The sequence below is a fragment of the Pteropus alecto genome, unplaced genomic scaffold, assembly GCF_000325575.1.
Source record: "Pteropus alecto unplaced genomic scaffold, ASM32557v1 scaffold95, whole genome shotgun sequence".
NCBI classification, from domain to species: Eukaryota; Metazoa; Chordata; class Mammalia; order Chiroptera; family Pteropodidae; genus Pteropus; species Pteropus alecto.
Window position 1 is genome coordinate 11,171,780 of NW_006441071.1, and position 13,050 is coordinate 11,184,829.

The window sequence follows — 13,050 nt, forward strand, 5'->3', positions numbered from 1 at the left end:
AAAAGTGCTGGGGCCTTAACTTGAATCAAGGCAATGGCAACAATACAGTCATTATATTCTGGACTACCTTGTATTTACTGTGTGTGGTAAGGAAGGGGGGCATTTTTGTCTAACAATGCTTTGATGAAGCCAAAAAAATTATCAATTTTATTAAATTTGTGATAAAATGGGATGTACATTAAAGTTTAATCGTCTTGGGGAAAAGCATTTGTGTGATTAGTTGAATCACAAGTAAATGAGCTGCCTTTTTTACGGAACATAATTTTTACTTGAAAGAATGATTAATAGACAAATGATTCAGACTTGGGTGTCCTGCAGGAATTTTCATGAAGATGAACAAAGAAAGCCTGTCATTTTAATAAAAAACTATTGAGAATATTTGTTGACAAATATTCACGCTTATGAGTCAAAATGAGAATTTTGGAAAACTTACATACACTAATGTGAGCTTGACAGCTTCCCCATATTTAAAGCTGTTTCTGATGGGATTGATAGTGATAATATGAAATATAATTTTTAAATATCACACAAAGAGATCTGTATAACTCAGATCTTTGCTTACAAATGCATGATGCTACAAAATTATGTATGCCTAAAAGAACCAAAGTACAAGATACACCAATGAATCTTTCATTCAATAGTCAAAAAGTTCATTGATATGATTTCAGATTCCACATTGCAGCTAGTCTTTAAAAAACTATTATTTGTCAAGTTTTGATGGTATCTAAGAAGAATAGTCATAATTATCTGCAAAGGCTATTAAAATGCCACACCCATTCTGACCATATGTCATAGTTCAAAGGCAGTATTAATAGCACAAATGCTTTTCCCCAACACAACAAGTACGAAGCTGGACTTTCTTCATATACTTCAACCAGAACGTCATAGTGCAACACATTGAATGCAGAAGCATATCTAGAGAATCCATTATTTTTATGAAATTCAACATTAAAGACCTTTGCAAAAATGTAAAACAATGTCACTCTTCTATTTTTTTATGATTTCTGGAAATTGTTATTTTTTTATGAAAATAAATTTAACAGTTTACGCATTTATCATTGCTATTTTAATATAAATTAAACATTTAAATTTTTCTGTGTTTTAACTCCCAGCAAATAAGTATTGATAAGGTAAACCCAAGGGAAAGGAAGAGAAGAGAAAAAGGAATGGGAAGGGAAATGATGAGACTGTAAAAACCTCACTGGGGTCCTCAAAACGTTTAAAAGTATAAGATGTCCTAAGACCAAAAATTTTGAGAATAACTCTGTGTGTGTGTACACACACACACATTTTCATCCAAAAGTATTTGTATTACAGAGTCACTGTTGAACAACATGGCCCTAAGAAAACTGGTGTAGACCATGTTCTCACAGACAGGCAAGAATTCCATTAACCGCTTTCCTCAATCTGTGTGATGCTTTAATCAGAAAGAAAACAAGTCAATACTGCAGGAAACCCTTCTTCCCTCTCGGTTCTTTCATCAAGTTCTATAAGGCTTGTCAGCAACAGTTGAAAAGAAATCTATGCCAAAAGCACTTAATTTTCTTTTTTCTTAGTGAGCCTCTAATTTCGTGGCAGAAATCTAGACTCCTAGACTGTTATATTTATAAAAACATTCCCATTACTCTATAGCAAGTAAAGTACATCAAGAAAAGCATGAGCCTAAACACACAGCAGTTCCTTCAATTTACACAGTTCTACTAAATTTACAGAAGTCAGTCATAACACAATTCCAGACATCATGTTCCCAGGAATTTTGTCCTGAATAAAGAAACATAATAAGCAATGGTTTAAGCAGCCTCCTATGAAGGATGTCCAGACCCCTAACAAGCACTGCTGTGATGGGGGAATGGACAAAACAGATACTATCTTGGATAAAAATACAGAATTAACCGGTTGAAAATGCTGCAGCCATACCAGCAGCACCTCTAACAGCTGCTTTGAAATTTTTCAGTAGTCATATCACTAAAACAAACAATAAGTGTTTCACTTTTTAAAAGAATTTGCCTATAGACCAATCGCTAAGCTCCTGGATCATGCATATAATACAATAAAACTGTTGGTTTTTAGTAGTATTAAAAAATATTCTTTCTGAGTTATACCTAGGAAACCAAAATGTGCCTCTGACTCTGAATATTTCTGGCAAAAATAAAAACTAGTGGAGAAAGATAGTGAAAATAGATATGTATATAGAACCTCAGAATAGTGCTCAAGAAGAAATAAGAGTTAAATCAACAATATTTGATTTATATATGTGACAGCTGGGTACTAATAGGCCGACCACAATTTCTGCCTCTGCAATTACTTGTAAAAAAAAATCACAGTAAGTAGTCCCTCACAGGCAGCCTGCTTACAACTCCTTTCTATTCTTCCCCAATGTGTCTTATATGCATCTCTAAAATGATCCTCTCTCTCTGCTTACTACTCAAATCATACTTACTGTGATACTGTAATATAAAAAGAAGGATATATTTGGTATTTGTCCTGGTACCTGGCACAGAGCTTCTAAAACTCTTGGAATTTCCTGAGTGATATAATTGAGAGGAATATCATTGGTTAAAATATTTGGACTTAAATACTAGTTCCTAACATGAGCTTCTAAGACTACTGGAATCTCAGAATTAATAAGTATCTTTTTAATGCTCATGAGATGACTGGTGGCTTGGCCCCCTAGAGAACTCCAGGATGGGGGGGCTGGTCATCAGAAAGACGAAGTCATGATTAAAGGGTTAGCGCCTCAGCCCACCTTCAGGGGAGGGGAGTGGGGCTGTGGACTGAGTTAATTGCCAATAGACAATGATTTAATCAAACACAGGGTTCAGAGGGTTTTAAGACTAGTGAATACATCAAGGTGCTAGGAGGATAAGGATCATGGAGAAGGTATGAAAGTTCTGCACACACCTCGCCAACCCATACCTTGTCCTGTACATCCCTTCTTTTTGATTTGTAAACCAGTAAATGTAAGTAGTTTTTTCCTGAGTTCTGTGAGCCATTCTAGCAAATTATCTAACTTGATAAGGGAGTTGTAGGAACTTCCACGACTTTATAGCCCATAGGTCAGGAGTAAGGACTTGCAATTGGTGTCTGGAGCGGTGGCATCTTATGGAACTGAGTCCTTAACCTGTGGGGGCATTGCTAGCTCCAAGATGTTAGTGTCAGAAATGAGTTAATTTGTAGGGTACCCAAGTGGTTGTCTGGAGAGTTGAAGAACTGGTTGATTTGGGGAAAATAACCCACACGTTTCCTGACAAAGTATTCTCACTTGTAGTACCCACCTTCTCCTTGAAACCATAAACAACTCTGTTTTTCAAAAGACTGAATCCAGTCTCAAGAGATAACTAGAAATGTGTCTTGTTAATACCTAATATTATATAATCTGAGAGTCAGTAGCACATGTGACACTGACTCAATGTCTCCGCTGCAGCCACAAAGGTTGCATGAGAGACTCAATCCTACAGAGTATTTAAGGAGGAAGAAAAGGAAGCCCATAGAAAGTTGGGAGCTCAAGGAATCCTAAAACTTCAGGTTCTGAAAATAAAGTCAGGCTTGCTGCAATTCACTTGAGAATCTTAAGATGTTCACAAAATCTTCTTAAGATTATTACTTACACTCATTTGAGGTATACTGTATACCTCATTACTTGGAGAGCAATGTTTTCCCTCAAATTAATAAAACTTCCCAAGATGTAGTGGTGGCTCCATTAAGAAGGGATCTTAGGGATTATTATAGATATACATTTTTTTATTTTAATGATTAAGTATTTATTTTGGTTGCTTTCTATATAAAGCAATTTATACTGCTTTTCACATAAAAAATGTGTATAGGTTTTTAAAACCTACATAAGTAAAATTTAAAAGTATTTTAAAATATTAGTTCAAATAATCATAAGATTAAATCTATGACCAATCTAAGATTAATATCATATAGTTAATGTAATAAATTAGGTAAAGGCCCTGACTTTGTGCTCCAGAACAATGGTTATTCAACTACTCTGACACAGCATAGCTATAGGAATAGAGCTCTGATCCAACTCTATTAGAATAAATTCAAATAGTGTTTTATTCATGTAATCTGTGCTGTCTTAAAGTTTGGTTATAATTCTAAACCTCAGTTCTTCATCTGCAAAATGAATATAAGATTATTTAAATTACAGAGGTTTCCAACAGGTTATATGTAATACCAGCCACAAAGCTGCTACTCATCTCTATGTAAGACCTAGGGATTCAACAGATGATGGTTCCTTCTGAAGAAAAGCAGAGTATGCTATCCCAAAATACGTCTTTTGGAATGCTGGTTATTTTTAGAAATGAAAAGCTCAGGGAAAATCTTTAACCTTCCCCTTAACTCCTCCAAAAGAAATTTAGATAGAGGATCTGCTCCAGAAAGGGAGACATCATCCTAGATAACTATAGTTTAATATGAACAAGTATGTGATAGACAGGAAGGAATCTAGCAAGGCCCTTTTGATCGAAGTCCTCTTTGTGTCCCATTGTTAAAGATGGGCCAGCAAACAATATTTACCAAATATTTGCTTCTATCTCCACGTGAACTGCCTTCCTGCTCTTTTAAGTTCCAAACCACAATCCTTTCTCTTTAGCTCAAAATGTCATATGAGCCTCAACTTCCCAACTTGTCATTGGGTCTCATATTCTTATGAAACTCCCATGTGTATATACATATTAAATTTGGTTATTTATTTGTTAATCTGCCTCATGTTAATTTATTAGCCCGGCCAGAAGAATTTTAAAAGGTGGGAAGAAAACTATTGTTTTGCACCCCCGAACTTCCTTTTGGGTCTCCACCATAATCTTTGCAAAGATCATGTAGAAAATTACTTAAAATGCATACCCTAAATACTAAACTTTGAACATGACAAGACAAATTGGAACAAGAAGAGCCAATCTAGACAGGCATCCAGTTATCTCCTAAATTATAAACATTTCTATCAAAAGATTTATCCTTTCAGAGAAAAGCCTTTATTCTCACCTTCAAAAATAACACTAAATATTATTTATGATAATAAAAAAGATTAATGTCCTCTACAAAAGTATCTCCCAAAAGTGCCCATTTAAAAATATATAAGTAAGTTATAAAATGGCCATATTATACCAGCATTAGAAAGGTTGCTTTTAAAGAATACCAATGAAATATAATAGAACATAAATATATCCATTATAACACAACCTATTAAATGAATATGAATATTATCTTAATAGATGAAAAATCAGGACACAAAACTGTATATAGACAAATGATGACAATTCTATAAAAAATATATTTAAAAGTCTAGAATAAAGAACGGGGGGTTGTAACTTTTTATAATTGTAAATATATATAATCTTTAAAGCTAAAAAGAAATTCTGTGGTCAGAATACTATTAGGTAGGTCCTATGAACTGGTAGAAACCTTTGTTTAAAAGCAGACATATGTCAGACTTATTCACTCCTCAGTAAAGTCTTTTTGAACAAATTTTACTCACTAAATATAAGTGGATTTCTCAACAGAAAAACATGTGGGCCCTTGTGGAAGGACTGCTGCCAGGACTTCCTAATGAAACCTGGCAGATGGGAAAAGCCATTGACTCTACTACAGTACAATTTCCCTTTACCAATCACCACAAGGATTTCACTACTGAGGTTACGTTCCACTGATGTGTTTTGGCTGGTATAGCACTATTCTCTGCTATGAAGAGCACAGCAGCATCTGTTATCTTTTAGGTACTTGAGCAAAATCTCAGCCCTGGGAGGCATTATATATATGGTTTCAAATGTCCTAAAGGAAGAGGGGAATGGAAGACTAGCAGGGGAGGGAGGACAAGAATGAGTTACTCAAAAGAGTAAAGAAATTCAAAATTGAGAATGTTACTGTTCCCATACAAACTATTATATAATCAGTATGCAAACTGTATTTTAACGATTTTATGAAACCTGAATTTCAAAGGTTTGTAAAGGTGTGTTCAAAAGTACAAAAAAGAAAAAAAGTTAAGTGCAAAAGAGAAAAAATTATAAGATTTTTTAAGTATATTACTTGGAAGTGATAACATTAAGAAAAAATTAAATTCTGCATTACAGTACCCCTAAAATGCTAATGTAATAATGGATAACAGAGAAGTCCATTGTTTGAGGTCTAAAACACTTAAGAAATTAAATGGCCGTAGTTTTATTCTTCATGCATAACTTCACAATAATGAAGATGTCAAAAACATTTCAAAAAGATACATTCCAACTCACTAAATAAACTATTTTAAACAGAAACATTCCAAAACACACTCCTACAAAATTCCCATAACACAAAAATGCCCTGATACTTATGGTACCTCTGGAAAGGTGGGTTTCATGAAGAACTTTGGCATTATGGATGTTGTTTACACTTTTAAAAGAACGTTAGCTCATATTTCACTAACATATACGTACAATACACGTGGACAACATGAGGAATACTGCAAGTGATTTACTCTATCAACAAAGATAGCTGGTTCTTATCAGACATTTATATGTGCTCACTTAGGCTTCTTTTATCAGTACTAAGGCTATTCCTGGGGGTTGCTAGTAATAAAGTAGAAAGAGTACAAACTTAAGAATCAGAATTTAAAGTCTTTTATCTACCAACTACCAGCCTTATGACCTTGGACAACTGAATTAATGTCTCTGAGCTTCAGTCTCCTCAACAAGTAAAAATGATAACACTATCTATATTAAAAAAAACTGTAAATAACAATTGTTAATAATGGGAAGAAAGCAGCATAGTGAATTCTCATATCTTGGTGGAGATGGAGAAAAGAAAACTTATAAAAGAAAGCTAGCATATCTTTGGAAAACTCAATGTTAACATGGCACCAAAAGGAACTTGTTCTGAGCATCAAATCAAAGATAGGTAAAAGAATGAGCATATGAAACTCACTGTGTTCTACACAATATGACAGATGGTGGAAATAACAAATTAAAGTCCCTTGCCTTCAAAAACTTCAAAATTTCCCAAGGGAGAAACTTCCAGTTTCTTAAACTATTTCATTAACAGCATCTATAATACAAAGTCAAACAATAGCTGAACAAGATCTCTAAGCAAAGAACCACTAGCATGTTGCAATTTACCTGGGGGGTGGGGGAGGGGGGGAAGCTCCCCTTAGCTAAAAGTCAGCTCTAGTTATCTATGTAAAGGAGAATAGGATCCTTAGACATTTTGACCTAAAAACTAAAAGGGATACCACCTGGCAGATCACACAATACAGCTGCAAAGAAGATAGTGAAGAACTTCACGCAGGGCAGCCATGACACCGACTACTGGGGAAACAAGGCATGGATTACTCCAGAAAATGTACAGAAACAAGAAGAGGACAAGGTGGCAAAGGCTCATTCTGTTGTTCCACATCCAAAGCCATCCCGTGGTCCTGTCAGATGTACTTCTTTCTTGCTGTTCTTCAAACGTGCCACACTCACTCTCTCCTTGGGAACTTTGTACTCACTGTTCTCTCCCAAGAAGATTCTTACCCTAGATCCTTACATAACTCACTTAAAGGCATTATGAAGTATATTTCCCTCGAGAAAAGATCTTAACAATGGAAATATTTGAGTAATACTCAGATATGTTCACGTATTACAGAAAACATTCTCTCTTTAAGTTTTTACTTTTTTCTTTTAGCACAACAAAAAGCTCTGCACTTTTCCACATTAAAAATGAACAGTAAAACAATGGAACATCATTACAGAATTTAGAAGACTATTTGATATGTTTTAAAAAATAAAAGTCATCTCATCATTTTCCTAAGACTGGGAACCTAAGACTCCCCGAAAAAGAAACATTTTATAGAATTAAAATGATAATAAAATGAGCTACTTCCTAACCACTCACTATCTGTGAGCCTGCACATTCACTTAAACCGCCCCCTCAAACAATGAAAAGTGCCCAAATGTCAACCTATAGAATGTTGCCAACCCAGAACTAAATTTTCAGTAGTCAGAGGCAAAACAAAGACATTAAAGACCATTAGGAAATCATAAAATGAATTTTAAAATCTACATAAATGCTGCAAACTTCGCACGCTTATTCTTGATCTTCACCATTAGTTTCACAATCAAACAAAAGGTAGAAATAGAAATGCAGAAAATGTGATACGAAATAAGGGATAATTCAAAGGCCTATAGAGTTAAGACATATTTATTTCCAGAGAAAGGGGGCAAATTTGAGAAATTGTTAAGTAATACATTTCAGTTAAGCTGTATGAAATTGCAGTGTTTGTAGATTAAAAAAATCAAATATTAGCAATTTCATATATTTCAGCTTAATACAGTAATTTATTTTTCTAAAGAATGGAGTGAACCATGGAATCATAGCATCAAAACCCATTCCTCAGATGTTTTCTCCAAAACTTTAGGAGTAACAATGCACACAGGAATTCAAAAGAATCAAATTCTTGACTCTCATTTTACAATCCCAATGCTTTCAGCACATTCATGTTTAGAAAAGTTTCAAAAGATTGATTCCGAAAAGTACAGAAACTAACCTTATGACATAAGTTAAAAAGCCAACATTTTTTCCCTCTAATTCAATCAAACCCTTACGAAGCCACTAGCATAGTAAGAGCAAGGTGTTTTTTATTTTTATTATCCATAATGCACTAAAAGTCAACGCCATTGGGGCTCCCAATGGAATTTACTGACAGAAATCAAGCTAAACTGAGAATGCTCTACTGTTATCACACAGCTGAGTGCTAGATAAAATATCCATTACATCTGAGAGCCATCAACATCTAATGTTTTACGTCCACATAATGCAGGAAAACATTGGCTATGACCTATCAACAAACATTCCAAGCCAATCTACTTTGTAATCTGCTGAAGTTGCTGTTTTATTGCCTAAACAGACAAATATAACTATGCTTATTATGAACATATAATATTACCTCAAGCTAATAAGAACTTATGGAACAAAGAGATCGTTATGTAAAAATTAATAACATTTGGAGCATGACATGCAACAGTCATAAAATAAAACAGCATTTATTTTTCAAAAGTAGAAAAGTTTGTACAGAAGGGAAATACTGATGATGCTTCTGTATGTCACTATTTTGCTTTTCAATGAAAAGCTATCTTGGGGCAAAGAGACTGACTACATACTATCCTCTTCTATTATATTCCACAGAATCAAAGACCTTTAGAGTTTGAATGAAATTTTAGGATCACTAATCCAATCACTTCATCATATAGATGAGTAAACATATGATGAGCCTTAGACAGATTATATGACTTAGTTTTCCAAGGCCATATAGCCATATAGCCCTTAACAACCAAGGAGAGATTAGAAGGCAGGTCTCAGGTTGCTCACCATAAACACAGTCATGTGCCCATTACTATCTGGCAAAACAAATAAATGGATGCTTTTAATATTTAAAATAAAATTTCTATTTAATACTTAAAATATCATTTGTAAAGTTTGAATCAATAAAAGACATTATTATATCTGGTCCATATATCCACTTAACAAATCCTTGAAATAAATGAAATAAAATGAAGACCGAGAAGTCTATACCAATACTCTTGGAAAGGAGGGAGATGCATGATGCCAGGGAAGGGGGGTATAACTCTCCCCAAAAACACCTACCTACCAATGGTAAAATGAAATGGCCAATTCTGAATAATGCCTTTTTGTTAGAGGAGCAATTGCAAAGTGCCCAAGAGTCAGCTTGTACACTTACACTTGCATAGTAGCACTTACAGTAACTGAATGGCACAGAGAAAATTTCAGAAAATACCACAAGAAATATCAGGCAATCCCAAAAGAAAACAAAACTCTTCGATAAACTGAAATCAGTGGGTAGTTCTAGTCCTGGGAAAATATGCTCATGACTAGTTTAGTATTCAAATGTACCATAAACATGAGCATTTTAATAAAAGGAGTATGAGTGAAACAGAGAAAATCATTTGGGAAAGTAATCAAATTGTGTCCGACTTGAGTTCCTGAGGTTTTCTTTACTTAATTGTACTTAAATGTATACATTTTATTCTTTAAAATAACTCAATACCTAGGTTAAATGAGTTAAATAATGGTCAAACACCAAGAATAATCTCTAATTAAAGTAGCAATTTCTATCTCTTTATCTCTGTATTTAAATATTTAATCCATTACTAAATGAATTATAATATTAATATAGACAGAGCGTCCAAAAAATAAATTGCTATAACATTGCCCGAAATACTCTCCTAATCAAACCCTTAAGGAATGCAGACATTATAAAGATAGGGATCAGGGTCTAAGCTGTGTTTAATTTCAAAGAGATGCTTAACAGCTCATTACGGTACTGCACTTGCTGAATTATAAAGAGTTATCCAGACAGTTCAGATTAGAGAAAATCAAAGCCATAACCAGGGCTTTAATCTGAATCCTGTCAATTTTCAAACTTGTAGGTGGGATCACCTCTGTACTTGGGTGAACACAGTACAGATGGGTATCTACATCTTTCCATCTTTCTGTATAATTATTCTAGAAATAATAAAATTATATTTGAAGAGTTAAAAGTAAAAATGTGGTCCAATAGTGATGAGCTTGACATATTACCCTGCTATTTCAGCACATCTGAAATGCTAAAAATGGTCATTCATGACCAGTCCTCACAGTTTACACAAAAGGGAACGAAAGCCTGAGAAAAGACTTGCCCAAAGACAAAAAACTTATAAGGGACAAAAAACCAGAACTCCAATCAGAGTCTACTGTCCATTAGTCAATCAGATTCTTTTTCAGAGTGGATTCAAAAGATCTGTAATTGCTTCTGCTAGAAGACCTGGAAGCTTTAGCAGCCAGGCCCACTTTTACTTTAAATTTCTGACTTAAAATAACAAAGTATCAATTTGCTGACAGTCCTAGGACAAGAAGAGAAAGTCACCCTACCTTTTCTCACACAAGCCCAAATCCAGGTGGCAAGTCTTCTGATTCTGTCTGTGCCTATGGTCACTTACAGTTTTTTGTTTTTCTCTAGTACACTCATAACTAAGGGTATAGGCCCGTAAGAGTCTAGCTTTGTGTGTCTGAGCAAACTTGCGTCTCAGCTGACTTCTCTTACCTCCACTCTAGTCCTGCCATATTTCCCCAAACAGGCACAGCATTAGCTCTCCCCTTCCAATCTGGATGTCATTTCTCTCTGAATCTCCTCAGGAGTTCTTTTATTACTTCAGAGCTCAGCTATCACTCACCCTCTACCTGTGCTTCGCCACACAGCAAGTACAACAGGATAATAAAGCATTGCATGTAGTTTCTTACTCAAAATGGTGTTAATAAATTTAAAGGATTCAAGCTAAGATTAAAGACAAAGAAAAGAAAACTACAACGTATTAATTCCATTATTTGACACCTTTAAAGTGATTCTAAACTTCTGGGGTACCTTAAGACAAATGTCAGAAATGACCAATTTTATTCCATCACATAAAATGGGAAGACTTTTATCAGTAACATGGCTAGATTATGTATAGCAAGTAATTTATCCCTAAAATCCAAATCTCTTTTGCCTATAAATTATTACCTATGATCTCTCTGTTGTTTATATTTACAACTTGCTCAAATCACCTCTCCACAAAGCAACAAAAGTTTGTTAGAACAACTGACCATAAATTTTGAATACTGTACAGTATACACAGAAAAAATACTGAAAAATGTCACAAGCTTACCTTCATCACTTGTTGCCTGCTGTTTCACCAGAGTCATTGGGGATCTTGCCGGAGGCTTGCTAAGTGGATGGCGCCAACTTTTGGCAGTTTTAGTTTCTCCCTCTATTCTCTGGTTACAGAACAAAAATAGGTTACAGAACCCACAGTTAAAGCCTTGTTTTAAATAAAAAAAACTATGGTTCACAATGATTTATGACAATTTAATTATGAAGAACTCTTGTACTTTTTTACTTCCTGAGGAATTAGCTCTTTTTAAAAGAAATTTAAACCTTTAAGTCAAAAGAAATAGAAATCCACTCTATTGGTTATTTTACCAAGAGGTTAATCATCTTACTTCCACTTCCTATTAAAATTCTATCTGTAGTACAGAGTAGGCTTATCAGGCCTGCAATAAACAGCAGTTAGTAAGTTTTCTAAAGTTCTTAAAACTAATCTAAATTTAGGATTTTATATTCATAACAATATAGAACCGTGGCATTTGGCCACCTCTATGCTAGTCACATGTGATTATTTGGCACATTATTTTGTTTTCTAGCCACACAGAAAACCATACTGCCAAATTGAGCCCATATACTTCATTCAGAAATGAATCTCCACTTCTCTGAGAAATCAAAAGGATTTTTAATGTGGTTAATTACTGTCATTTTTAAACCACTTTAATTTTATATAAAATATTTTGCCCTGGGCTCTCCCAACCTTTCAAAGGTAGAGGAAAAGGTCATGTATACTCTGACATCTTCCGGATAGAACTCTCTTATAAGCTTTCTTGCCCACTCAAGCCCCCCCAAAAAGGGAAAGAAGATTCCTAGAGAGAGAATTTAAAACTAGTAAGTATGCATCAATGGTTGACTAGAAAAGAGAGTAGTCTCAGAAATTTTCCTGTAAGCTGTAGAAGCAGTAGCGAAAACAGAGAAACTACAATGGCATCTGACACCAAAACAGGATTATGAGAAAACGTGAAAACATTCTAATCAAAGCTAAGAATGAGGAAAAGATAAAATTTATCTGTGGTTTATAATAACTAAAAAGTAATATGGAAAATGATAACTTAGTCAACAATAAAAAATATTTATTAAGGTCTTACTTATGTGCCACACTGTTTTAAAAGCTGAGATAGAGCAGGAAAAATTACACCAGATTTCTGCTTTCAAGGAGTGTGCATTACAAAGGGGGAAGAGCACAGACAATAGACAAGTAAAAAGTAAATATTTATTAGGTACTATTAATCAAATGTGCAATAAAGAAAAAATAAAGTAGGACAACAGAATGGAAAGAGATGGAAAGGGGGCTAATTTTATACAGGGTCATCAGAGAAAGTCCTTCTGATGAGACATTTAGGTAGAATCTTGAGTGCAATGAGGAAGCAATACATTTAGGTCTCTGGGGGAGGAGGACT

General features: G+C 34.5%; 1 protein-coding gene across 4 annotated transcripts in view; it reads right to left on the reverse strand.

The window, feature by feature from the left end:
- The window catches only part of KDM4C (lysine demethylase 4C), a 336,400-nt gene that overhangs the window by 133,363 nt on the left and 189,987 nt on the right, over positions 1-13,050 (reverse strand). For all 4 annotated transcript variants that reach the window (XM_025051416.1, XM_015594513.2, XM_006918364.3 and 1 more), the window contains exon 12: positions 11,655-11,763. In XM_025051416.1, coding sequence (XP_024907184.1) covers positions 11,655-11,763 — 109 coding nt within the window. The remainder of the gene's footprint in view (positions 1-11,654; positions 11,764-13,050) is intronic.